Source organism: Plasmodium vivax, chromosome 13 (genome assembly GCF_000002415.2).
Source record: "Plasmodium vivax chromosome 13, whole genome shotgun sequence".
NCBI lineage: Eukaryota > Apicomplexa > Aconoidasida > Haemosporida > Plasmodiidae > Plasmodium > Plasmodium vivax.
In genome coordinates, this window is record NC_009918.1 from 1,345,517 (window position 1) to 1,370,712 (window position 25,196).

At 45.3% G+C, this 25,196-nt stretch overlaps 6 protein-coding genes across 6 annotated transcripts; 3 read left to right on the forward strand and 3 right to left on the reverse strand.

Annotated features, from left to right (window-relative positions):
- Nucleotides 1-1,827: 1,827 nt before the first annotated feature.
- Nucleotides 1,828-2,778, reverse strand: PVX_085595 (hypothetical protein, conserved; the record flags this gene model as incomplete). Its single annotated transcript, XM_001616732.1, has 1 exon — nt 1,828-2,778. The coding sequence occupies one exon, from the start codon at nt 2,776-2,778 to the stop codon at nt 1,828-1,830; it is 951 nt and encodes a 316-aa protein (XP_001616782.1).
- A 1,130-nt stretch (nt 2,779-3,908) lies between these two features.
- PVX_085600 (hypothetical protein, conserved) lies at nt 3,909-4,976 on the reverse strand (the record flags this gene model as incomplete). The annotated part of the gene is made up of 1 exon (XM_001616733.1): nt 3,909-4,976. One exon carries the CDS (start codon nt 4,974-4,976, stop codon nt 3,909-3,911), a length of 1,068 nt encoding a protein of 355 aa, XP_001616783.1.
- Nucleotides 4,977-7,501: 2,525 nt separating this feature from the next.
- PVX_085605 (prefoldin subunit 2, putative) lies at nt 7,502-8,756 on the forward strand. The gene is made up of 3 exons (XM_001616734.1): nt 7,502-7,896; nt 8,037-8,160; nt 8,467-8,756. The coding sequence occupies exons 1-3, from the start codon at nt 7,757-7,759 to the stop codon at nt 8,542-8,544; spliced, it is 342 nt and encodes a 113-aa protein (XP_001616784.1). The 5' UTR covers nt 7,502-7,756; the 3' UTR covers nt 8,545-8,756.
- Nucleotides 8,757-9,293: 537 nt separating this feature from the next.
- PVX_085610 (lysine-tRNA ligase, putative) lies at nt 9,294-11,371 on the reverse strand (the record flags this gene model as incomplete). The annotated part of the gene is made up of 1 exon (XM_001616735.1): nt 9,294-11,371. The coding sequence occupies exon 1, from the start codon at nt 11,325-11,327 to the stop codon at nt 9,294-9,296; it is 2,034 nt and encodes a 677-aa protein (XP_001616785.1). The 5' UTR covers nt 11,328-11,371.
- Nucleotides 11,372-11,471: 100 nt separating this feature from the next.
- On the forward strand, nt 11,472-13,029 carry PVX_085615 (hypothetical protein, conserved). Its single transcript, XM_001616736.1, has 6 exons — nt 11,472-11,515; nt 11,695-11,801; nt 12,054-12,202; nt 12,366-12,438; nt 12,599-12,687; nt 12,799-13,029. The coding sequence occupies exons 2-6, from the start codon at nt 11,748-11,750 to the stop codon at nt 12,845-12,847; spliced, it is 414 nt and encodes a 137-aa protein (XP_001616786.1). The 5' UTR covers nt 11,472-11,515; nt 11,695-11,747; the 3' UTR covers nt 12,848-13,029.
- Nucleotides 13,030-15,444: 2,415 nt separating this feature from the next.
- Nucleotides 15,445-24,753, forward strand: PVX_085620 (hypothetical protein, conserved; the record flags this gene model as incomplete). Its single annotated transcript, XM_001616737.1, has 1 exon — nt 15,445-24,753. The coding sequence occupies one exon, from the start codon at nt 15,445-15,447 to the stop codon at nt 24,538-24,540; it is 9,096 nt and encodes a 3,031-aa protein (XP_001616787.1). The 3' UTR covers nt 24,541-24,753.
- Nucleotides 24,754-25,196: the final 443 nt, after the last annotated feature.

Below are 25,196 nucleotides of genomic sequence, written 5' to 3' on the forward strand. Positions count from 1 at the left end.
GATGAAAAACGCTCGGCAAATGCATGCCCAACTGCAAAATTTGCATTCGCTTTGGCGAACGCACGAAAGGCAGCCAATTTAGGGAAAATTAAACGAAGCGGTAAAGGAAGGTACAACGAAGCGGTAAAGGAAGGTACAACGAAGCTGCAAACGAAGCTGCAAACGAAGCGGCAAACGAAGTGGTTTCGCCCATCCAGAGAATTTTTACAGCCCCCATTTTGCATTTCGATTAAGAAGGCAATTTGCAGCCCCTCCACATGCGTTTTAAATGCCCTTCTCGCAAAGGCAAACTTGCTAGAAAAAAACGTACGTTATGTGAAGCAACCAAAAGGTACAGCAGAACGGTGGGGATTGAGGAAAAAAAAAAAAAAAAAAAAAGAAAGAAAGAAAGAATATAAGAAAGAGAGGATAACGATCATGGCAGTAGAAAGAGAAAGGATAACGAATGGGTAAAATAGTTCAAAAGGGAAACATTAAGTGTGATAAGCAGGCCAACTAGGAACCTGTAAAAGATGCGAACAGGGGAGGCGCGCGGGAAGAGTACTGCAGGGAGGCTTTCCACATGTGCTGTAAATTTACATAAGGTAAAAATGGCCGCTTGGGTTATTTCACAAGTACAGTTAAATGTGCGAAAAGGAAAAAAAATTACATAAGGGAAAAAAACACCAAAGGTTACGTACATTATGTATGCATGTATTTATGTTGGTATAGGTGTCACCCACCCTTTTTACATACCGCTTTCCAAATCTGTTCTTTTGAAAAATCCTTGTCGGGGGGTACACAACGTAGATCTGTGAACTCACGGGGGGTCTTCTTTCCCCGCATGTGCAGTTACACTTATGGTTCATTTTTTACGCCCCACTAAAAGGGTTTCATCAATTTTGCAAAATTGCCGTAATGGGGGAATCACTTCGGGGCACATTCAAAGGGAAAGAAATAAAAAAAGAAAGCGCAAAAGTTGCACTAGTCGGTGTGTACATAAACGAGTATGCTTCGCCTGTTATTCTTTTTACTCATTTATGCTGGCACATGTTTATACCTACACATGCGTGTGTATTTACACGCTGATTCGCAGATGTACAATTATCGACTGGTGAGGAGCGGTGGGGACGCTTCTGAGGTGCTAAGCTGGCGCGCACGTTTTTCGCGGCGGCCAAAGTGGAATTCGTCCCGTTTGTAAGTCACGCGTGTTGGTTAATGTTCCATTGCTTCCACTGCGGTTACTATTCTCTCGTCATTACATTATATTACATTACACTATATTGTATTGTATTACTTTTCTTTTTTCTTTTTGCTGTTCCCGTCATGCGCATGGCCCGCTGAACGAACACATGTGGGCGTACCTCCCGTGCAACGGACTGGCACAACATTCAGGCGATATGCATATCCGATGAGTGGAAAACAAATTGTAAAAAAAAAAAAAAAAAAAAAGGGGGAAGAAAAAAGGAAGTAAACCTTTGCAGAGCACGCAACTGAGGCAGTCATTGCTCCTTGCTAGTGTACAAAAAAGGTACATTAATGTACAGATATTTTTTCACACATGGGGAAGCTTTTCCCCGCGGCGTTGCTTCCACCCATTAGGGGTCTTCAAATGTGCGGGCAAATAACACCAGTGTGAGAAGCGAGTGTGTTACGAAGCGATCACGAAAAAACGTGCCAAACGGGGGAAAAGGCGCAACATGCCCATTATATTATCCCCGCGTGATGGGGTACTTATAGGTCATTTAAAGCTATATATATGCGATGCAGACAGGCGGCACATACGCATCGTGGCAACGAATCAGCTCTACCCGTGACGTCAGCTCCTCCTTTTTTTTTCCCTCCAAATTAAGACTCATCCGTGTAACCAGATAGGAAAACTTTCAAAAATTCGTAGCCATATTTCTTTATTTTATCTTCCCCAAATCCTGTGAGATTCAAATTTTTTATGTCGTCGATCGAGTTGGGGCGATGCAAAAGGAGCAGTTTTAAATTCTTTGTGCTGATTACTTTTTCCGGATCTGCAATATTATTCCATTTTGACAAATTAACTCTGCATTGTAGTAAATTTTTTAGCAAGCTGCCATCTTTGCTATTAGTAGGTGTTCGTGATGGGGTCTCCACCTTTGTCTCGCTTGCTCGCTTAACGGAATTGCTTTCGTAGGGGGTTGCCGATGCGCTGCTTACTGTGTGCGCTTCGCCCGAAGTGGATACGTTCTTATAACTGGGCGGGTCGTCCCGGCTGAGACGGCAGTAATTATTCCGTACGCTGCTACCTCTCACGGGGTTATCCTCATATGGCTGATCAGGAGGATGCTTATACGTGTTGCCATGTGCCCTGTACAGGTAATTCACGCCGCTCTCATTATTAGCCTGTTTGTCGTAGTTGGGACCGTCCTGCTGGTACACAGTGGTATGAGGATGAGGCTGATCAAACAGGCTTCCCTCCACCGAAACGTTGTTATGCAAAGCATCCTTCGGCACTCTGCTGAATTGGTGGTAGGTGTACTCCTCCTTGTTGACCTTCTTATTGGTCATTTGGTTTGCCCCCCTATCGGCGTTATAGCCTAGGTGCTTCTCCTCTGCATCGCCATGATGGTCCAACGTGTCCGTCAATTTTAGCAACTCGTTGAGACTTAGGTATGAATTGGGCGGACAGGCGTACCGAACCTTCCTGTCATTTAAATAATTTCGAATGTTCACATTATTTGACGCGCTGTAGTACTTGTATGGGATGTTGTTGTCCTCTAGCGATTTTATCTGCTCATGCAGGTTATTTATTACTTTTCCCTTCTTCATTTTGTGAAGGGGTGTGGGAGCGGGGCCAGCGCGGCGGGGCTAGCAGAGCGAGGCTAGCGGAGCGTCTCGCACATCAGCCGAAGTGATAACCCCCCCAAATAGCCCCTCCCCGTGCACACAAAATGGCTACGAAAAAAGGGGACAACGGAACAGCGGCTAACTCGCAATTTTTCTGCCGCATTGTGCAAAGGGAAGGGGGACAAACCGGCGGATAGGCCTCTACCCAGTTGCACTTCACAAGGGAGGAAAAAAAAAAAAAAACTCCAAAATGGGCAAGCTTACCAAACGGGCGGCATAAATCACCCAATGTGTACAAACATTTTGCAGACCATGCGAAGATTTTCACCCTTAGTGACAGCGCGGACTGCCCATTTTTTATGAATTGCAATGCACACCTTTTTATTATCCTTCCATAAGGAGGGGCACAAATGGGTAAAAAAAAAAAAAAAAATCCCTTTCCATTTTATACTTCCAAAAAATACGCTCTCCGTCCGCCAGGAGTTTCAAAAATGGACTGTAATTTTTTAACGTGTGAAAATAGGGGCTATCATTTTTTTATATATGGCCCATATGTGCGAATGTGCGTGTTGCAAAGGTTTGGAGAGCAATGGCAGAGGTAGATGCAACGCGATTCAACTCAGCTAAATCGTTGCAGTTCTTTTCTGTTTTGTGGGGATCCCCCCCCCATTTCAGCCACAATAGTGCCTTTTTACATCACATAATGAATGAACTTTTTTGAGCCCTGCCTCATCGGACACACCCCAACCACCCATGAGGGATAAAAAGGTATGCAACATTCTTGTTCGTCTCTACGAACTGGTAAACTCATTTACTTGTGCTATATCGTTAGCGAGGTCCGTACACAGATGGGCTAATTTTCCTTCTTTTTTTTTTTTAGCCCTCTTTACAGTAGTAGCCGTTGCTGCGCTTCATAACTGGCTAAAGGGGTTCTAATAACGCGGCTTTTATAACGTTTAGAGTGGAAAAAAGGAGTAGGGGCAAACTGATGCACAGGTAGGCAGACACACGTGTGGGAGGAAGCACATGTGGGAAGAAGCACATGTGGGAAGAAGCACATGTGGTTAGCCGCTAAGTGGCACCGCACCTTGACAACCGCCACGCGCCACCATTTAGTAGCACGCTTTTTTGGACCGTTTCACGATAAGCTCCGCCGAGGTCCTCTTGGTGGGCGAACATTCTTCCGAAGAATCGTTACCGTACACGTAATTCTTGTTGTCTTCGTATTTCTCCTCTTGGGTGCGTCTCCCCCTATTGTCATTATAAGCCGAATATGAATAGTAATATTTATCAAATGGTTCAGATGCCTTCATGTTATTTTCTTTATGGGTAATCCCATTCCCTCTGCTGTCATATGTGTAATTACTAGCATAGGCATTGTAATTGTCGCACTCGTTATGGGTTCCCCCGTCCTGATAATCATAATAGTTGCGCGATTCTTCACCCATGTAGCGGCCGTCCATATACGTTTCATTTTTAGAATAGTCCCTTTTATAATATTCCTCATTTTTGCGGCTTCCTGTGCCTGTGGCGCTTCGCTTCATTTGGGCAGTTGAATACATTTCGCCTTTTTCCCTTATAGAGGACCCCACATCTGATGCATACCCATCGAGTGCATCTTCCCCCGCGTAAATATTAGAACCCTTATTTAGCACTCTCTCAAATGTAGGGTACGGAATTCCTTGTGCAATTTGTTTATCTGGTTTATAACAAAATTGTGGAACGTCATACGGTAAAGGGACATTGATGTAGACGTCCTTCGGAGGGCCAACTGGTGTAGGCACATAAATTGGCACCTCTATTTGTACGTCTTCAACTTCAGGCACCTCATAAATTTTTTCTATCACTTCTGTGTACGGTTTGTGAACAATATGTTCCTGTTCAATATCTATGTACTCTACTGGACCGGGTACGTGTCTTATTTTTTCGATTTCCCTTATTTTTAATTTGGGGACAATTCTGACCTGTTCCACTGGGATGTCTACCACCTTTAGGGAATCTACAAACCTGGTTACTTCTCTCACTTCCGGAACTTCCACAATCTTTGGTGCCTTGTGAAAAACGGGAACTTCCGCGTGTCTTTGAAAATGATGTAATCTGCATCTATGTGCACTAAAAAGTGGAGACGCGCGAAGGTGCCTTTTTCTAATTACTGGGTTGGAGTGGCATAACTCGCCCATGCTGCCGGCGTAAAATGGAGACCCCATTTGTATGTTGTAACCATCGTACGGGAAACCGATTCTTCGGGGGGGGTTTGCGCACAAATCTTCGCAGTGTAATTCCATCGATGTGTTATTGGACAGTACTAGCGATTGCTCACCGGTTGGCAGCTTTTCAAAAGGGTTAGCAGGTCATGGGCAAGTGGCGTGCTATGCGTTACGAGAAATGCGTCACGAGAGATGCGTCACGAGAAATGTGTCACGCGAAATGTGTCACGCGAAATGTGTCACGCGAAATGTGTCATATGTAACGTGCCACACGTTATACGCATCTCGCGCTTTTATACCAAAATATGCACTTTCGCTACAGCTGTGCTATCTCAAAAGGGCGCGCATATGTCAACGCATGCATAAACGTTAACGCGTCTTCACAAACTGTGCGTAAATGGCGGAAGGGGGGAGTTTTTTTCTTAAAGGCTGCTCTTCTATCTGTGCAGTATTTTTCTGCATGACAAAAAATTGAAAAAGAAAGAACAACAAAAAAAAAAAAAAAAAAAAATGCAGGTAAGAGGATGCTCACGTTAAAGAGTGTGATAAATGCAGGTACTGCATAATACCATTTTAAGCGTATGATGCAAATAAGAGTGTTTCTTATCTGTATCGAATGAGGCAAAAAGCATGGGGGGGGTGGCAAAAAAAAAAAAGACAACGTTTTGGGAATTTTTCCTTAAAGCGTGGCTGTGTGGGGAATTTCTTTTCTCAACAATTAGGCAAAAATAAAGAACATGATGAAGCAGGAAAAAAAAAAAAGGCGGTTAAAACAAAGACGTAAAAAAGTGGAAGTAAAAACGAGGCAAACGCAAAGGGGTGATCATAAGGAAAATTTTGACTGTCCTTAATTTTTCGTGTGTAAGGAATGGTGTTTTCGTACCACTTTTACGCAAACGTGTAGGTATATTTATCTGTGCACGTTTTACCTGAACTGTTAAGAATTTTTTTTTTTTTTTCTTTTCTTATAAGAGTTGCCAAAAAGGTTAGCACTGGGTGAGTTTATGCAACGCTTTATGCAATTTTTTTTTTTTTTTTAATAAAAATTATGAACAGGCAATAACATGTATGATGAAAAAAAAAAAAAAAATAGCTATCTGCAAGCTAAGATAGCTAAAGTAGATAAAATATTTTAATCACATTTCATTTGGCAGATTAGCTCTAAATTGGCTCCAAGTTCTGCCTGCTGTGGTGGGAAAAAAGCGCAAGGAACGAATTTGTTCTTCAAAAAGGAGATCAGGTTTGTGCAAGTTTTTCTCTTTTTTTGCTTTTCTCGCCACGAATAGATCTCTTTTTACGCGCTGCAGAAATGATTCATTTTTCACTTGTCAAGAGATAGGGGGAGAAGGGGGCAATCATACTCAAAATGGGAAAACGTGTCTCACGTCTTTTGAGCGGAAAAACGAAAAGACATTTCTTGGGGTTATATTACGAAAAGGTACTTGCGCGTGTAAGGCAAATTTCGAACGTTTTAAATATATCTCCCGAAGGAGTCTATGTGCCGGGGATGGGCACCTCTCCTGGAACTTTCCAGAGTTTTATTCATGAGAGAGGCACGTTTACATTCGAACATTTGGAAATAATTCCATGTGAGAACGACAAAATTTCGTCACCTGACTTTCAATTTGTCCTTTTCCCCCGCCAAGCGTGCAAAATTATCCGGTTATTTTAAAAATTGTCCTGCAAAACGAATTGTGGTTCATTTCCCAGGGTTGATACGTTATATTTTTTTTTTTTAGCATCCCATGCATAAGTGTGTGCACCCCCTTGTGGTGGACATACACGCAATTAGTCACAGTTGTGTAATTTGCACATGTGCGTGCAAGTTTGTTCCCCTTTTCAGCAACTTTCTGTTTTCGTTTTTTCAACATTGTGCTAATTGCAGTTGCAAATTTTGCTTAATTTTGCCTAATTTTGCCGCCTTAAAGCGGTCCGCAAAGATGGCGCATGTGTTATAAACGGGGGATAAGTACGACAAGTCTTACGTTACATAAAAAGGAGGTTTCTCTCAAAGGGGTAAAATTGAAAAAAAAAAAATAATTACATAGTCAAATTATACACAGTTTTGCATTTTTCCTATTTCCTTTTAATTAACATCTACACGGTCTCTTAACGTAACACGTAATAAATAAAAACTTTTGTGTTCGTTTTCACCTTTCGATGGTGAGAAAATTTGGCGTGGATGGAAAAGGAAATACAAACTTGCGTCCCTCGAAATATGTACCTTCTTCCAAAAGGCCTGATTTTGTTTCACAATTTGTGCTGAGATAGGAGAGCGGCAAAAACAGGGACCCCAAAAAAATAGCATATGACTTATGCGTTTAGTTAGCCTTTTCAAAACACACGTGAAAAATGGTGAAGTTAGAAAAATAAGTGCACATGATGGGGAGGCTTTTCTTTCCTTTTTCCTTTTTTTTTCTTTTTTTTTTTCATTTTTTCATCACACTATTGACCCCTCCAAGCATTTCCCGAACGTGTGATGCGAAGTTCTTTTTTTTCTTCCTCTCAGTTGAGTGATACATTCGACACGACGAATAAGCATAATTAGTGGCCCCCCTTCTGTTAACAATTTTGGTAAACTTTTCTCTCACTCGCGAATGAACGTATGTACACGCAAGTAAGCCTTGTACATGTATGTTCATACCTTCGTGCAATTCGAGCAAACCTCCCCCCTGGTGAGTACATTTTTGGCCGTAATTATACACAGAGCCGCTCACCCTTTGCAACGGCATTTTCGATGAGAATTTCACAAAATGGAAACTAAGAACACCACGCAAGCATCCAAGCTGGGTGAACAGAATGAGGCTAAGTCAACGTACGAACAAATTGAAAAGGATAGAGTCCAACTGGTCTCCAAGATAGAAGAGTTATATCAGGATGTCGTCGAGCACAAGTACGATAAGCATGTTTTGCAATAGTGTAAATTTGCACCATAATGTGGCACTAATGCGGGCATTTCCTTTTTCCCTTTTTATCCTTTTATTTTTTTATTTTATTTTATTTTTTCCCCCCTTTTGCGTAACAACTGTAAAGACTCGTACTGGAGGCCTTGGAGAATGTCCCCGCTGACAGACGGTGCTACAGAATGGTTGGAGAAATACTGGTCGAAAGAACTGTTGGTGAGATTAAACCAGCTTTGGTAGACCATAAAAACAAGGTACAAGCAGTTTTACACGAAGATGTTCCACAGCGTGTGTTTTTATCTTCATCCCCAAATAAAACCGTTACGACGTTTTTTCCATTTTTGTCCGTTTGGATGTGGAGCAAAGTTTACGAGTTGGCTCAGCCATACGCGTGCGTGAGAGACGCTACTTCTTTGCCACTTCTCTGCCACTTCTTTGCCACTTCTCTGCCACTTCTTTGCCACTTCTCTGCCACTTCTTTGCCACTTCTCTGCCACTTCTTTGCCACTTCTTTGCCACTTCTTTACCACTTTTACACCGCTTCCTCAACACCTTCGCAGGTGGAGCAAATCATAGCCGAGTGCCAGAAGAAGTTGGACGAGAAGAACTCTGAACTTACAAAATTTGTGAAAAAGTAATTTTTCTTGTGTCCTTTTTTTTACTACATTTTGTGGTTGCCCTTTCATGTTGTTACCCCCAGCCACCTTGGTGTAAATAACTTATCATGTTTGCACCTCTTTGAAAAAAACTCCCTTTCGCAGCGCGAAAACGCCCATATCGCCAACCGACCTTGCTTCGAAGAAGCCTCAAGATAGCAGCGGCAGTTTTAGCGACAAGGACAAGAAGGCGGAAGGGATTATGTTTTAACAGCCCCAAGAAGTTGCCCTCTACATGTGTACCATAAGTTTATTCCCCTTTTTTTTCAGCAATTTTTTTTTATTTGTTTAGTAACCTGCCAAACTGACACCATGTGAGGGTTTCATTTTTTATTAGTGTGTACGTACATGTGTATATGTCCATGCGTGCTTCCACGTATGTGTGCATTTGTTTTGATAAGTTGCTTATTCGCTCTGTGTAGGATAGTTTTTTTCAACTTGTAGGATAGCTTTTTTCAACTTGTAGGATAGCTTTTTTCACCCTGCGTAGGATTTCTTTTTTTTTTTTAACGTGGCGAACCCAGTTTTTTCCAATTAACACACCATGTGTGCAAACGCATGGGATGGCAACGTGCGGAAAATTACAAACAGATCGTACGCTGGGGAGCCGTGCAAACAAAGACGCATGTACGATTTAAAAATTTTCACAAAGTGTGGTACAAAAAAAAAAAAAAAAAAATGGCACTTTCGCCGATGCGCATGTATTATTCCCCTGCGTGTGCGTCTCCAATTCATTGCGGCTTTATTATCGGAAATGGTAACACATTTTTGATCGAACTCGAATTTGTCAGCAGCATGCACAGGCGATCTATGCCTATTCCCAGGCCTCCCGTTGGGGGCAAGCCGTGCGCCAGGGCGGTAACATAATCGTAATCGATTTCGTGACTGTCATTTTGCACATGTTGAATTTTTGAGCTAATTTGTTCGCTTCCTTTGGGGGATTCCTCACCAGAGGGAGCACTCACTTGGTTTGGATAACCGCGGTAAGCACCCGAATGAACATCATCCGTAGGAGCAAACCTATCTGAGCAACAAACATTGCAATGTTCAACATTTTTATTCTTTAAGGCACATTGCGAAATGAACTTCCTTTCCTGCATGAGAGAGTTGGCCTCCTCCGAGTAGCCATTCGCTATTTCCATCTTGCCTATGTACGTTTCAAACCGTTCAGAGAGCCTTTCATTTTTTCTTAACGTCTTGGCCAGGGGGGAAGTATCTGCAGGGAGGTGATATATATGAATGGGGTGGTTCTCTAAAAAGGGTTCCACCTTTCGTTTGAAAACTTCTTGAACGATGAGTCCCCAATTTAAGTACTCCTTCCCTTGATCGAAGGTTACGTTTAATTTCTTTGCTTCGTTGTAGGCCTCCTCGAAGGACAACTTGAGAAAATCTACACACGTGTAATCCTTTACTATTTTTATGAAGGATATTTTTTTCCACCTCTTTTGATAGGGCAAACCGTTGTGGACAGTAGAACGAAGAGTAAATTTCTTCAACACTTTTTTTATTAACCTCTCAACAAATTTAATCATATATTTATAGTTAGAATACGCCTTGTAAATTTCTAGCAGCGTAAACTCAGGGTTGTGAATGGTGCTTAAGCCCTCATTGCGAAAGCATTTGCTGAATTCGAAAATTTGTTCTGAAATTCCACTTATGATTAATTTTTTCAAAAAGAGCTCCGGTGCTATTCTTAAGTATAGAACTAAATTCAGAGACTTTAGGAACGTTTCAAATGGTTTAGCTGAGGCACCTCCAGGGATGGATTGCAATATTGGGGTATCCACTTCTATGTATTTTTTTCTTAACAATAGTTTCCTAATTTCCTGTATGACTGCAAATCGGGTAATAATTTTTTCCTTTTCTTCCTTGTTGATTAAAAAATCGAGGTATCTTTTTCTGTACTTAAATTCAACATCTTTCATTCCTTTGTATTTGTCTGGCAGGGGAAGCAACGATTTAGTCAGCAAGAAAATTTCTTCTGTGTGTAGAGTTATTTCTCCCCTTTGGGATTTCCTAACGAATCCTTTGACGGCTACGAAATCGCCTACTTCGACAATTTTTCTCACACTTACGGGGTTGGCTTTGTGGGGGGTTTCTCCTTCTGTGCCTGCGAGGAATTGCCTTCCCCCTCCATCAGTACCATTCGCATTAGCATCAGCATCAGCATCACTGCTGTGGGAGTTAATCTCCTTTTTCGCTGCACCTTGAGGGGTATTCTTCCTCCCCAGGGCATTCTCCCCATCGTTCTCTAGACAGCCATCCCCTTTTTCCTCCGATTCGCTTCCCCCTTTAAGGAACAACTCTGCATCGATATACACTTGTACAGAGCCACCATCATCCTGCACATTCAGGAACATTCCATCGTTCCGTTTGACTGTCACTCGGCCGTATATCACATGCCTTTCGCCGTCGTCCTTTTCTCCGCTTTTTAAATGCTCGTACTTCCTCTTCAAGTCTTCTACCTTGGTCGTTCTCCTTATGAAGGACGATGGGTACGCGTCAATTTTTAAAACGTCGGATAGGAGCTTTAGCTTCTTTACTCGCTCAGAAAATTCCTTCCCGTAGTTCTGCAGGGCGAACTGCTTTCTTTTGTTCCGATGGTCGCTTCTCCTGCTGCCTATTGTAAGGGCTCCTTTTCCGTAGCTACTGCCATGTTTGAAGCAGCTTGAGCGGTTAGGAATGAGGGTGAAGGACCATAAGAGGGGCCACACGAATGAGCATAGCAGTACTAGCAGGCGCGGAGTTTTTCCCCCCTTTTTCATTTTTTTTCGTTCCTTCAAAGGTGAAAATTTCCCGCAGCGTTGCCAAATCTGCCTTCATTTTCATCATCGCGTAGCGCTGTTGCGCTGTTGCGCTGCTTTACTGTTGATTTTTTTTTTTTTTTTTTTTTACCCCTTCGGAGCTGCGCGAAAGGCGTGCGCGCCCCGATCCCATTTAATGCCCCACACGTGTACGTACATGCAGGCAAAGCCTTAGCAGGGATACCATCGAACGTTCGCAAATTTGCCAACATGACACTAGACATGCGTGAAATGGTCTCCACAGGGTAGACCAAAAAAGCGGAAAAGTTTTTACATTTTCACCTCACACATGTGATTTGTTAACCTTTTGCGTGTACAAAAACTGCAGCGGAAGACTTCCACCCTCTTCGGCCTTAACCCACACAACATTGTAAAAACAAAATGAATGTCGTGAAAAAGGTTCTTCTGCTTCACCTTCTAGTTGCGTGTCAGCAGGTATTCCATAGGGCGCAAAGGAGCATACGCGTGTGCAGACAGTGATAAATGGGGAAGGCACATCTGATGTGCAGACCAATGGGGAGAATTTAAAGAAACATCCTTAACATTTCCCCCCCCGCTGTTGTGTTTGCATTGGTTATTGAAGTGGGATGGATGAGCCAACCGGTCTTCACTTCACCACAGTGCACTACCCTTTCGCTCCCAATTCTAAAAGGGTTACTTTTTTTTTCCCATTTTAACATTATGCAGATACTGTTCGCCCAGTCGAGCAAGGCAAGAAAGGAAGAAATGAACCCCCTGAATTTCCTGCCCAGCAGTTCTCTGCTGTACCCCCTGGATTTCCAGCAAAATTGGCAGGCGTCGGAGCCAACCCCCCTTGAGATTCACTACGACGTCCCGTAAAAATATGCACCCATGTGAATACGTATAGATGTAGCCATCCGCACATTAGCAAACTGGCGAGGGGTGTAAACTCTCTCCGGTCGTCTTCCTAAGATGGTCGTGATAACCAAATGAGCCCCGTGAATCGCTTCCTTTCTCCCCACCGACTTCACCAATTAGGGCGTACGGATATAAAGATTTACTCATGGCACTTGAATACCACAACGATTTGGAACATTATGACAAAGAAAGGGTAACAAAAGGGGATGCGCTGAAAAGTGATCTCGTCTACATGTGCACAGCTTCATATGTGGGGGAACAATTTCTTTAATGCTTTATGTGGAACGTTTCTTTAGCAAGCTCTACTATGCCGCACAACCAAATGCACACCATATGTTTGCCTTTTTTTAAAGGGGGAAGCAAAAAGAAGGATCGTAGAGGAACAAAATAGGCTGGAAGAGAACCTCTGGAGGAAAGTACAGCACCTCAAGATGAAGGAAAAGTGATGAACATGAGGAAGTTTGCGGCAAATGTTAGGAGCCGCATCACCCCCAAGAGTGCCATCCGTTCGAACATTTCTTCACCCATCTTTTTCACGTCTTTCTCTTTGCAGGAATTTGCAAAATGGGAACTTCTTGAGGGCGCGCAAAGATCAGATATGACACAGCCTTTTTCCTTTGCAGAGTGGGGAAGCCCCTTTTGTCTACTCCTCCGTTTCTCCTTTTTTTTGTGAAATTTGTGCATATTGCCTTGTTCGGCGGGGTTACTTTTCCGCTCTGCTTTACCCCCCTCTTACTAACTAGCTAAAATGTAGACTCTCAAAGAGGTTTTAACTGTATGGTTTGTTATCCACCCAATTGGGGCTCCGCAGACGGGCGGAAGGGTTAGGCTTACAAAAGTGGATGCCTCCGAAGGGGTCACCCTGGCTTTTTTGAAGGGGGGAGCAGTTACACCGTTCCGCCTGTTTCAATCCTGTTTGACTCCTTTAGTTTACTTTTTTTTTTTTTTTTTTTTCAAATCGGAATAGGCACATAGCTGCACGAAATGAAGGAAGAGGCGAACGTCCTGCCAACCATGCGGTGTTTCATTTAAGAGGCATAAAAAAAAGTTCCCCCCATCATTTGAAGTTTACACGGTGTGGGGGCTGCCCCTTTTGTGCATAAAGAGGTGGTAGACTTTTTCAAAGGTACTTCACCATAAGGTGGTCAATTTGGTTTTTTTTTTTTTAACAAATTATATAACCCCTGGGTGAGGGAAAAAAAAAAAATTAATTTCCCCTGGGGGGGTAGAACAAAAAAAGGCACTTTGAGAATTTCTTCCTTTACAAAAGGGAGGGCTTCTTCCTGCACATTTTTAATAGAAATAAATTTAATAAGAAAAAAAAAATTTGCACATACACACATTGGTCAGGGGTGGTGATGTGTAATCTATGCTACGTCTTAAGTCCCTTGCAAGAATGCCCATTCTACGTTTTGCTCGTTCCTACCACGACAGTGTCGTTCTTGTTGCTGAGTGGTGCACGGACAGGGGGGATGTACCTATATATGTGTGTGTACACCCTAGTACCTACTTGCATTCATGCGCAGGATTTTGTTTTTTTTTTTGGCCCCTTAAAACGGGTGTGCACTTAACTCATTGACGATGTGCATGCACGTCCACCCAGGGTGCACATTTCCAAGCGTATAGATACCGCTCTTGCAGCGCAGCGATCGTTTTTACAATAGAATTCATTTATGCCCCGGACGGGCACAAAGGAAAAGAAGCGACCTGTGAATGGATATGTTTGTTAATTTTTCCTTTTCTACTTTTTTTTTTTTTTTTTTTAATGCACAACGATGTGGTGATAGGAATGTGCAGAATTTTTACGCCATTTTAAGCCTTTTTTTTTTTTTTTTAATTAGCGGCGGGGACAATGGTTGTTGCAAAAAAAAAAAAAAAAACTGTGCCTCTTTCGCGCTTGCGTAAGTATGCACACAGGAAAAATAAAAAAAAAACACATGCCTGTGCGCGTATTATTATACATGCGTAGCACATACCTACCTACATCCACACGCTGCTTCACCGTGCTGCGTGCGAAGAAAATGAAAGGACTCGCACCTGCTGAGGCAGCACATGGCGGCAGTAGGAAGCGTTGCATCGCAGCGCCCCCGATGGCTAAGCAGAACGTCCAAGCAGTGCATCACCAGGGGAAGGCGTAAACCCGGCTAGGAATGAGCAACGTGGGGGTGTGTGGCAAGTGGGAACGTGGAGCAGCGCGCGAAGTGGTAGAAATAAGCTGAAAGGGGGAAGCACAAAGGAAGGAAGCACAACAGGAAGAACAAAAAAAGAAAGCACAACAGGAAGAACAAAAAAAGAAAGCACAATAGAAAAAACAAAAGAAACATTAAAAAGTTAAAGTGTAACCACTTAAACAAATAAAAAAACAACATAAATAAAAAACACAAATAAGAAACATAAATAAAAAACACAAATAAAAAACACCAATAAAAAACATAAATAAAAAACACCAAATAAAAAACACGTAAACGTAAATGCAAACGTAAACGCAAATTCACGCACAAATCTACACTGACGAAACACACTCACATGAAAAAATTGTTTAGTCCCTACTTAAGCTTTTTTTTTTTTTTTTTGTTCTGTCTTTTTAGCCTATTTCACAAGTACATACCGTGTGCACCTACGCTTCAACTGAGCGACGGCTGAGCAAAACTGCCACGCGGAAGAGTGACCTACACTTATAAAAATGTTGCAAAATAATTCAAAGAATATTCTAAACATATTATAAACGTACTATAAACACATTGTAAACACATTCTACACACATTCTAAACACATTGTAAAAAAAACGCTTCAGTGCCATTTTTACTCCTCCACTTGCCATAACAACGCCCACGTTGTACCCCCCCGCGCAACGGAGAAGCACCCCCTCCATGACGTGCCTTGCGTAACCATCGGGGAAAACTCGATTGCTCACTCGAAAGGGAATTACATAACCAGAGGTGACAAACACCCCACTGAGACAAGACAAGCTTAGATAGTTCACATACATGTCACAGCGGAATATGCTGGATCAGGGAGGGGACACCACTCCAAAAATAAAAAGTTACTTGCTAAATCTAAAGGTAGTTATTCACTAATGCCTTTTTCATTTTTCCCCCTCCCCTCCGTTCCCTTCCCGTCTTTCTACCCCCTTTCTTTTCCATTCCCCTTTACTAAAAGAAAGAATATTGGTCAACAAAATAGCATTCTCCATTTGGAGATGAAGAACAAACTCGCAGCAGAGTTGAGCGGCGGCCCAAACCGCTCGCCACTTCGCTCCCCCCCGAGGAACGAACGTAATGAGAGGAGTTACCTTAGAGAGGAAGACATATTCCTTTATAACAAGCCTAAGGATTTGATCTACTATTCGGCTAAGCCCAAACCATCAAATGGTAGCCCCTCATCAAACGAGCTGAGCATGAACCGAACGGAGCTGAAAAAGAAAAGTGATGACTTGGTCGTTACTCACGTTTTGCAAAATGAGGGAAATGATGTGATCTCTTGTAGGGGGATGTCACCAGAGGTGGGAGCTAAGGCCAGGAAAAATTACACCGGTGAGGAGAAGGGCATCACGGGGAGGGGAAAAGAACCCGTCTTCGGAAGGAACGACTCGTTAGGGAGCAAATTCCGCCAAGGGTATATCCCCCCCAGGGGCAACCACCACGAAGGTGAATATCACCCCCATTTGAGCGGCAAAATGGATGGTACTTCATATGACAGGGAGAAACGAATGGCACTGCGAATGCATTACCAAATGGGGGATCCCCCAATGGGGGACCCACTGCAGTCTTTGCACCAAAGCAGGGGGGAGAAAATCCCAAATGAAGGGGCAAGCATCCTCCCGTCCAGGCTTATAAAAACAGAATGGGCTGCAAATCCAATAGGGGGCAGGAAAAACACCCACCAGGAGGAAACCCCGCATGATGCTATCATCACAAAAGAGGTGCACAGAAGCAGTAACTACTCCTTCATCGACCAGAGCGACGCACCGGAGAGGAGCCACATGAGTGAAGTGGAAAGAAAAAAAAACGGCACCCAAGGCAGCAGCGGAAGTAGCACCACAAGGCACAGGGGACATTTGTCAAATTTGCCACATTTCGGAACCCTATCGGATAAAGAGGTGGAAGATGCGGAAGATGCAGCCGACTTCAGCACCGCCAGTGTGATGGGATCAAACGACCCGAAGAAGAGCACGCAGCTACGAAGCTGTCTTAATGAAGGCGCACTGAGAAGGGCAAACGACTCGACAAATGAAGATGATGCCCAAGGCGAGGTGCACAAATTTAACAACACGGAGCAGAGTCTAAGTGACCTAATTAGAGCCTTTCAGTTGAAGAGAGCCCAAAATTTGGGTGCCCCATCGGGTAGCACCCCCGAGGATAGCAACACAGAGAATGGCAGTGCTGCCCCAAAAAAGGAGACGCCCACCCGTTTAGACAACTGCAATAATGCTAATAAGGTAAGGGTGGCCGAAAAATGGGTCAAGCGTTATGAAGCCCCACCTCAGGGTATCGCACAGAAGGGAGAAGAACTCGGGGAGATGAAAAAGGGAGCCACCTTAAAAATGAGCCACAATAAGTTGGTGGTGAGCCCATCCAAATGGGTTCCAAAGGACCCATTTAACAAACCGAAGAGGAGCATGTCGGACGATAAGACCTCTCCCCTATGTAATAGGAGCGGTTTGGCAGACCCGATGGACACATATGGGTCTACTCATCAGGGTGAAAGCAAATTGGGACACCCCGAAAATAGGGGAAAGGACCAAATGGGTTACTACCCACCTAGGGAAACAAATAGAATCGAGTTTGACGAAGAGGGAGGAGATGAGTATCACCTGCTGAACCATCAAAACGGTGAAAGTACCAATGGCTCCTGCTTTGTGCAGGGAGAAGGGGGGCCATACGAAAAGGTGCAATTCATCCCCGCAAACTGCATCATCATAAATGGGGAAGAATATCATCCATTTGTGGAAGTTTTAAAAAATGAGCAACTGATTGACAGCCAGGAGAATCTCACCTACCCTCTGATGTCTCAGTTTATGCAGCCATTTGTGGGGAGCAAAGGGGGGGTTGGAAATGAGGACTCCAATTGTGGCTCCTTTGTAGAGAGGGAAAGCTGCACGGATGAGGACTTCCTTCACCAGAAGGATAAGCTAAGTAGAAGCATCAACTACATTAGGCAAATTAAGAAGGCCAATGAGCAAGCGAGGTACGCCGATTCGATGGAGGAAAAGGGGAAGAAGAACAGACAAGGGGAGGAGCGTGCCCGGGGGGAAGACGAGCCATACTTTGTGTCCCCTCGTTTTGGCACACTCAGCCAGGAAGAGGTGGAAGAGGAGAGCCAGTCGAACCACGTGAGAGAGGCACCCTCCTGGGGAGAGAAAAAGAACAAAAGAGTGAACCCTCTGCTGTTGGCCAAGCGCCATTTACGGGAAGGGTTACTAAATAACGCAAGAAAGCAGGGCAACCCGAAAAATGGAAGGAGTGGCAACCCAAACTGGGCGCTGAAAAACGGGCGTGGCGCGCTGCCTCAAAAAACGGGCAAACCGGTGGAAACGCCGCCCAAGGATAGGCGAGTCGAGTTGGTGCAAAATGGAGACCTAGCCCGGGTGCACCTGAATGGTGAGAAGGTAGACACTTCGAATCGGCCGAATGGTCCTAATCGCCCCAACCGCCTCAACCGCCTCAACCTCTCCGATTCGCCAAACTCAACTGAGCTAAAGCGCACGGGGGGGATCTGCAAAAGTGGGGCAAACGGCCGGGCGAACGCCAAGAAGGAAGACTCCCCCATGAAGCGCGACCATGTGAAGGACGAAAAGTGCGCAAAAAAACAGACAAACACAACATTGCGTAGGTGCCCCAAAATAGGAAGCAAAAAAAATGACACCAACAAACCGATTAAGATAAAATCCCACTTCATTTCTAAGCAAAATAATATTCCTATGTATGCAGTATCGATGCGTAACGAGCCACTTAAGTCGGTCAAAATGGCCAAGGAGGAACGGCCACAAAGGCACCACAACGGGAGGCAGCAGTATGGAAGCCAGCAATGTGGAAGCCAGCAATGTGGAAGCCAGCAGTATGGGAGCCAACAATACGGGAGCCTGAACAGGACAGGCAAAATTATCTGCGAAAGGAAAAAAATGAAGAGCAAAGACAAGTCCATTCTTTTCCAAAAGGGGGACTCTAAAAAGGACACACATCAGGATACTCCAGTAGAAGCATCCGAAAAGGATGACAAAAATAAAATTTACAACATTCCTTCCTGCCATAGCTCCAGCTCCTTTGACCACCGTCCTATTCACTCCCTCGATAGCTCCAACCTGAGCTGCGACTCGCAGGAGACGCAACAGGTTAGCACCCTGGCCAGTGTACGCAAACAGAATTTTGCCAAAATGAAGGAAATGGTCTCCCGAGAAAGGGAAGCTGTGAGGAGAAGCGCCATCGTTCCGTACCCCAAAAATGGGGCACGCGGTGGGAAGGACAAGTGGGAAAACAAAAGGGAAGGCAAGGGGGAAGCCAAAGGGGAACCCAAAAGGGACCCCCCTAAGGAAGCGACCCCCAAAAGAAACGCACTCTGTAGGACGAAGAACGTAGCGCCCATTGAGACCCCCATCTGTGGCAGGCACGAGATAGGGAAGGGCACGAAGGGCATAATGGGGGGCAACCTGACGCACAACTCTGTAGGGACTCAACTGGTGGAAGCCCACAAAGCAGAGGATCACAACAAAAGTGCCCGCAAACCAATTTTGGCAAAAAAAAACAAAAGGGAAAAATACCCTCTCGATATAGAAGCCTCCTACAAGTGCAAAAGCATTTACATAAAAATTAATGTAGACACAAATAATGAAGAGCTACTCAAACATACACAGCAGAAGCTGCCAAAAAGAAGCCTAGAATTTAAATTATTCACAACCAAGTTTGTTAATGGCTTCATCAAATCGACCGAATCTAAAATTTATAACTCTTCAAGTATTATTTTGCAAAATGCAGAGACTGACGTTTTTTACAACATCACAATTCACGTCTACAGCAGCGTCGTGTCTAGCCTGTGGCTCTACGGGTCCGCTTCGTTCTATTTGACAAAATTTAACGTTGAACGGTTTAAGCTGAAAATGCCTTCTTCGGTCACCTTTAACAAAGAAGGGGATATCAGTAGTGGGGAAAGAAGTGCTCCAAAAGGGGTGCCATCCAGCGTATTAGCCGGGGAGAGGAACGGCGAGTCTAAAGGTGCCTCGCAAAGAGGTGAGCCAAAAATCGACTCGCAGAACACACCCGAGAAGGGCAAACATGGCGAACCCCTCTTCTTTACAAACGCGGAGGGACAAAACACACAGGATTATCTGCTGGACGAGGAGGTGAAAGACATCTCCCTCGATGGCCACTCCTCCAGCTCCTTCGACGATGACCTTTCTTCCGACGAAAGCGACGTCGGGATGGAACATGTGAACATCGGCACCAATTTAGGAGGCTCCCCCAATTTGGCACTTCAGCGCAGCGGTGGTCACAGTGACCATGATGGTGATGAGCAGGCAACTCCTCAACGGGATGACCGGGCAATTCCTCAACGGGATGACCCCAGCCAAAGAAACAACTGCACACACAACGAAGGTGCCGTCGGCAGCTCCACCTATGACGAACTGATCCTAAATTTCCACGAGCTTAACAAAAGTAAAATGAAGAATGAATTCCAAAATGTTCGGTGCGGTAAGGGGGACTCTCCCACATCTGCAGTAGCGGAGAAGGATACATCTAACGGTGAGGAAGAAGACACCCTTCAACATTATCACCGGGTATCATCGCGTGAACAACCCAGTGGAGGTGAAGTTCCCCCAGCGGAGCAACCCACTGCGAGCTACCCACCTGCAACCGTTAAGGAGGAGAACCACCGTGTAGAAAAACCCCCCCACTTTGACAGCTACTTAGACGAAAATAGCGAGGGGAATTTAAAATTTACCAAATTTTTGATAGAAAAGGGGACCCATAAGATAATCCCAGATTCGACTAAACTGGTTTCAAGTGCCTCACTAGTGAAGGAAGACACAAGTTGTTGTTCCTTTGTACTTTCGAGCGCCCGCTCCTTTAAGGATTCCCACGAGAGTGGCAGCGGGAGTGAAGAACCCCAAAAGGGGAAACGACCACCTGGTGGGGGGCCACCCCTCAAGAGGGACAATAACAATTTGAAAACAAACTTCTTTAGAAGCTGTGCGTCTGACGCTGTGACAAATATTTTGGCTGAAGAGAAAAAATCCCCTGAAGTGGAGGAACGTCTCCCCATGTTGGGGGCACATAAAGAAAAGCTAGCGCAGATAGGTCGCGTGCTAAGTGAGAAATGGGCAGAAGATAATAACTCAAATTGTATGAACATTGCCCATGAGGTGGGAGGCATCCCTAATGAGAGTAATCCACACACAATTAAGAGGCACCATTTGGGGGGGCTAACCCGTGTGCATTTACCCCCAAGCGGAAAAGAGACAAAGGGAGACCATTCGAGAAGGCACCTTCATAACAGCTTTGTTCAGATCCCCTCCATGGAAAAATGGAAAAAAGAAAATGGCCTGAGGAATGACTCGCATCCGTTGAGTGGAGACCCACAGCCAGCCGAGAAAGAACCCAATTCGGCATCAAGTCTGGTCTTCTCGAGGGGCACATTTGTGCACAAACATGAAGATGCTAATGCAGACGGGTTGGAGGCGGCGCAGGGGAGAGATGCACAAAATGAGGTGAGCCTGTTGAGCGAAATTAGAAATGTTGAGAAGAGCACTGATGAGGACTCCCCCCATTCGAGTGACCTCTCTGCATCTGGCCACGTCCAGGTAAAAGCAAAGCAATGCACAAGTGTATCGAACGAACATGGACCCCTTTCCAGGGACACCCCTTCGCATGACAAGGGGGAAGAACTCTCCAAAGGCAATTTTCGAGCCGATAAAGCTCCCACATTTAGGGATGAGGCTGCCAAATGGGGTCAGCCGAACAGGTCCGATGTTAAGGAGGCGACCGACTCGAACTGCAACAGATGGATTCTTCACAAAAATGGAAATGTAGCCAATAAAGCGAGTGCTCCTAATGGAGTGAGCGCGCAGAGTGGCATCCCAAACGGTAAAGCGGTTCACAAATTCGGCCCATGGATGAACAGAGGTTGTTACCCCCCACAGGGCAAGTACACTCTGCCCGGGGTGTCTCCTTACAAGGCACACCAGGGTAGAAGCGTTGCCATGTGCAACCCGGTGATCAATCCGATGCTCAATCCGGTGATCAATCCGGTGAGCAACCCAGTGATCAATCCCATGTGTAGTGCCACGCCAGACAAGCTAACCAAATTGCAGAGCAAAAACGTACCAGTGCAATTTCGCACACGTGCGGAGGAGGAAAAAGTGAAGTACGCACAGCGCCCCTATTTTAACAAAACCAACGGGATGGTGAAGCTACCCAACGGGGGTTACCTACTTCAGGGGAACAATACAGTGGGGCATACCTTAGGCGGGGATTTTGCGAATAAGTTCGCGCAAATTGGGGAGGAACGCTCGCCAATCGGGGTGCGAAGCGGTATACCAAGCGGGGTGCGAAGTGGTATACCAAGCGGTTTGCGACGCGGTACACCAAGCAGTTTTCGAAGCGGCATTACCAACGGGGTGGAAACAAAAATGCACAACTCGGAGGACCTGCTGTACCGAAGCGACAACTACAAAAGTGCCCGATGCGCGTACGGGGCTGTGGACGTCCCGCCTCTTTACACCACGGGTAAAACTGCCTTCAGTAAAGATCCGTATGTGGACCTTCCCCACTACGCTCTGAGACAGAACTACAATGGAGCGAACTGCCCAAGTGCACCCACACAAGTGGTTGCCAACCAAAATGCCGAAATGTATGCAAAAGAATCTGCACCAAAAATTCCCTCCTGTGAAGAGAGCACCACAAAAGATACACCCCATGATGGTGTAAACCTACCCCTTAGAAAAAGCAACCCTGAGGAGGACGGGTTACCAATTGTGGGGGTACTTTCCCACAAGGGGGAACCCCAAACGGGCGCAAATAATTACCCCCCAAGTGGAGACAACAACCCCCATAAGGACCTTAACCAGGCGGGAGATAACAGCTCTTACAAGAAAGAGCCCACTCCGACGTTCCAGACGTATCTCAATGGGGAAACAGCGGATTCTCTCCAAGGGGGGTTCCTACCTGGGCAGCCGGGGGGACCCCGCAGCGGGAAGCAGAATGTCAACACGGTCAGCAGTGGCCAGCAACACATCAACCCGGTCAGCAGTGGCCAGCAACACATCAACCCGATCAGCAGTGGCCAGCAACACATCAACCCGATCAGCAGTGGCCAGCAACACATCAACCCGATCAGCAGTGTCCAACGTAATATCAACCCGATCAGCAGTGGCCACCACAATGTCAACCCGCTCAACGGTAGCCTCCCCAATGGCTCCCACCCCCCAACAAGCAAACTTCCTGCCAGCATGCAGGGCATCACCGACAGGCACCTACGGCAGAACGGCTCACCAAACAGCGGACCTGCGCTGTACAACCCCATTGTGGGAGCCAACATGCCCAGAGTAAATAACAACATTAAAATGTTCGCCTTTAACGAGGAAGGCATAGAAGCTCACCTTGAAAATCAAAAAAGGAACAAAAACCAGGGGAAGAACCCCCTTTACCCTTACATGCAACAAAATATGCGCAACTACGGTGCACAAATGCCAAACAATTTTTATAACTTCAAAAATGGATGCTACCAACCGAGTGGTAGCCCCCCCGACGATGCAAAAATCAGAGCAGCATGTCTAAATCAGCATGCAATGAACCAGAATAAAAATGTTTTAAAAAAAGGAAGCGAACAATATTTCGGAAGGGCTGTGCCAAAACCCGCTATGTGTACCTATGCACCATACGGAGATAAGCCATATGCTCCACATAATGCTACCCTACAAAATGAGCACCTCAAAAAATGTAGATTTTTATATACAGAAGGACTGCCCAGCGTAGCGACGGAAAATCCCTTTTCCGTTTTTAAAACGAACCAAGAGAAGTTAAGTGGCCCTTACAGCGCCACTGCCAGTGGCAACTTCAACCCGGTTGAACGTGCGGCACATCGTGCTGATCAAAATGTGCAAAGCAGAGTCGGGGCATATGCCCCAAACGGTGACGCCCGTCGGGTGGTGGTTCCCGGTAGAGCGGGGCAGTTCCCCTCCCCCTATGTCCACTGGCCACAATGTGCACCGCAGAATGTGCTTCACAGGTCGCCCCATAACGCGAATTTTAATAGCTCCCCAATAAACATGCATAGCGAGAAGGAGAACCCCAGTGGCATTTCTCCCCCCGATGGGCGCAGCTCCCCCTGCAGTGGCTATCACCCTCGAGGAGCGAGTCTAATCAAGCAGAGTCCCCCAAGGGAAGAACAGAAAGGGCAAACTGGATATCCGCTCAGAAGTTTAGCCAAGCAGCCGAACCAACAGGGGGCCAAACTAACAAGCTCGCTCGCGTCGCCCAACAAGGTAAAGGGGAACACGCACCTGGCAGTGACTTTCCTCGACGAGCCTTTCATAATAAAAAGCGACGCCCATCAGGGTGGTGAACATCAAGATGGTGCGCATCAAGACGGTGCACATAAAAATGGTGCATTTCAAGGTGGCCCGCATAAAAATGGCCCATTTCATGATGGCGCGCATCCAAATAAATCCCCCCTCGAGAGTGCCCCCCACATGACTCGCAATCACAACCCAACCAGTGATGAACAGCTCAGCTCTAGTACCCAAGCAAACCTGCCCCACCAGCCAAACAACTGCACAGAGTGGGAGAAATCCGAGGGGGCGCGCAAATTCGATCTAAAGTACAACGAAATAAATTTTAAAAGCATCCAGTGTGTAGAGCAGACAAATGGCCAGTTTGCGGACCACATATATAACATGGCCAAAGGTTGCAGCACAGCATGCTCTGCAAGGGAATACACCTACACAGATAACATGTGTGTGAAGAGAGAAAATTCATTTGGAAAAAGCAGAAAATTTTCTCCCTTTTTTGGACTACGTAATAGTGGTGGCAATCAATCAAATACAGAGACAGAGGATCTCACAGAGTCCACACAAAAGAAGAGTCCCACTGCCAAATCGTTTCAGTTGAGTGTTCAGCTGGGAGATCGCGAGTGGGGCAAAATTAAATTCACTCGTGAAGACACCCTTGATGATAAGATTAGCGAGTTTATTGAGAGTAACAACTTAAAGAAAATCTTTTTATCCCCCTTTCGGGAAAAATTGAAGTATATGCTGCAAAATGATTTGCCCAAGTGGAGCATGAGCATTACTGATCTGCTCTGAGGGGGTACCTCTGCTCGAGGGCAATTCTATCGCCAGCATCAGTGTATGCATGTTTGTAGCGTGGTAGGTGTAGTTACCTACGTGTGTGAGTATACCCCTTCCTCTCGCTCTCCCCTCCATAGGTGCACATTTTTGTCCCTCGCCCTTTTTGAGAGCCCCTCGAAAATGTTTTGAATATTCGCATGCGTTATAAGTCGGAATTGTTTTGTGGCCTTTTTTATGGTCTTTTTTACGGCTATTTTTATGGCGTTTTTTTTTGTATTATACCCGAGTTGTTTTTCCTTTTTGTCCCAAGGTGACCAATCACTCCGCATGTGAAGGGGGCCAATTCGACGCGCTGTCTGTGTTCACTGCACAGCATATGTAGGGAGACTCCTCCCCCCATTTGCGTCCCTTTTGTTGTTTTTTCCGCCCCCCGTAAATAGAGCGCGTACTCGAAACGCTCACATTGTTTTAGTTACACGCGAGAGGATATTTACAACTTTGAAAAAAGGCCAACAGAGCAGAAAAAAAAAAAATAAAAAACTTACATTTTTTAAAAACATTGTAGCATAACCTGGGCCCCCCCCTCACGCGAACTTCAACTGTCATTTTTCCCTACCATGTGTAAATTTATTCAGCGCGCTGACTATGCCTTTCCGTTCGGGTCAGCTCCC

What these genes read in the sequence shown, in the direction of transcription:
- PVX_085605 (XM_001616734.1), top strand. Translation starts at nt 7,757, where the DNA reads ATGGAAACTAAGAACACCACGCAAGCATCCAAGCTGGGTGAACAGAAT. An exon ending in CAGGATGTCGTCGAGCACAA is followed by an intron (nt 7,897 to 8,036) that starts GTACGATAAGCA and finishes ACAACTGTAAAG; the next exon opens with ACTCGTACTGGAGGCCTTGG. An exon ending in TGGTAGACCATAAAAACAAG is followed by an intron (nt 8,161 to 8,466) that starts GTACAAGCAGTT and finishes ACACCTTCGCAG; the next exon opens with GTGGAGCAAATCATAGCCGA.
- PVX_085615 (XM_001616736.1), top strand. Translation starts at nt 11,748, where the DNA reads ATGAATGTCGTGAAAAAGGTTCTTCTGCTTCACCTTCTAGTTGCGTGT. An exon ending in TTCTAGTTGCGTGTCAGCAG is followed by an intron (nt 11,802 to 12,053) that starts GTATTCCATAGG and finishes AACATTATGCAG; the next exon opens with ATACTGTTCGCCCAGTCGAG. An exon ending in AACATTATGACAAAGAAAGG is followed by an intron (nt 12,439 to 12,598) that starts GTAACAAAAGGG and finishes CTTTTTTTAAAG; the next exon opens with GGGGAAGCAAAAAGAAGGAT.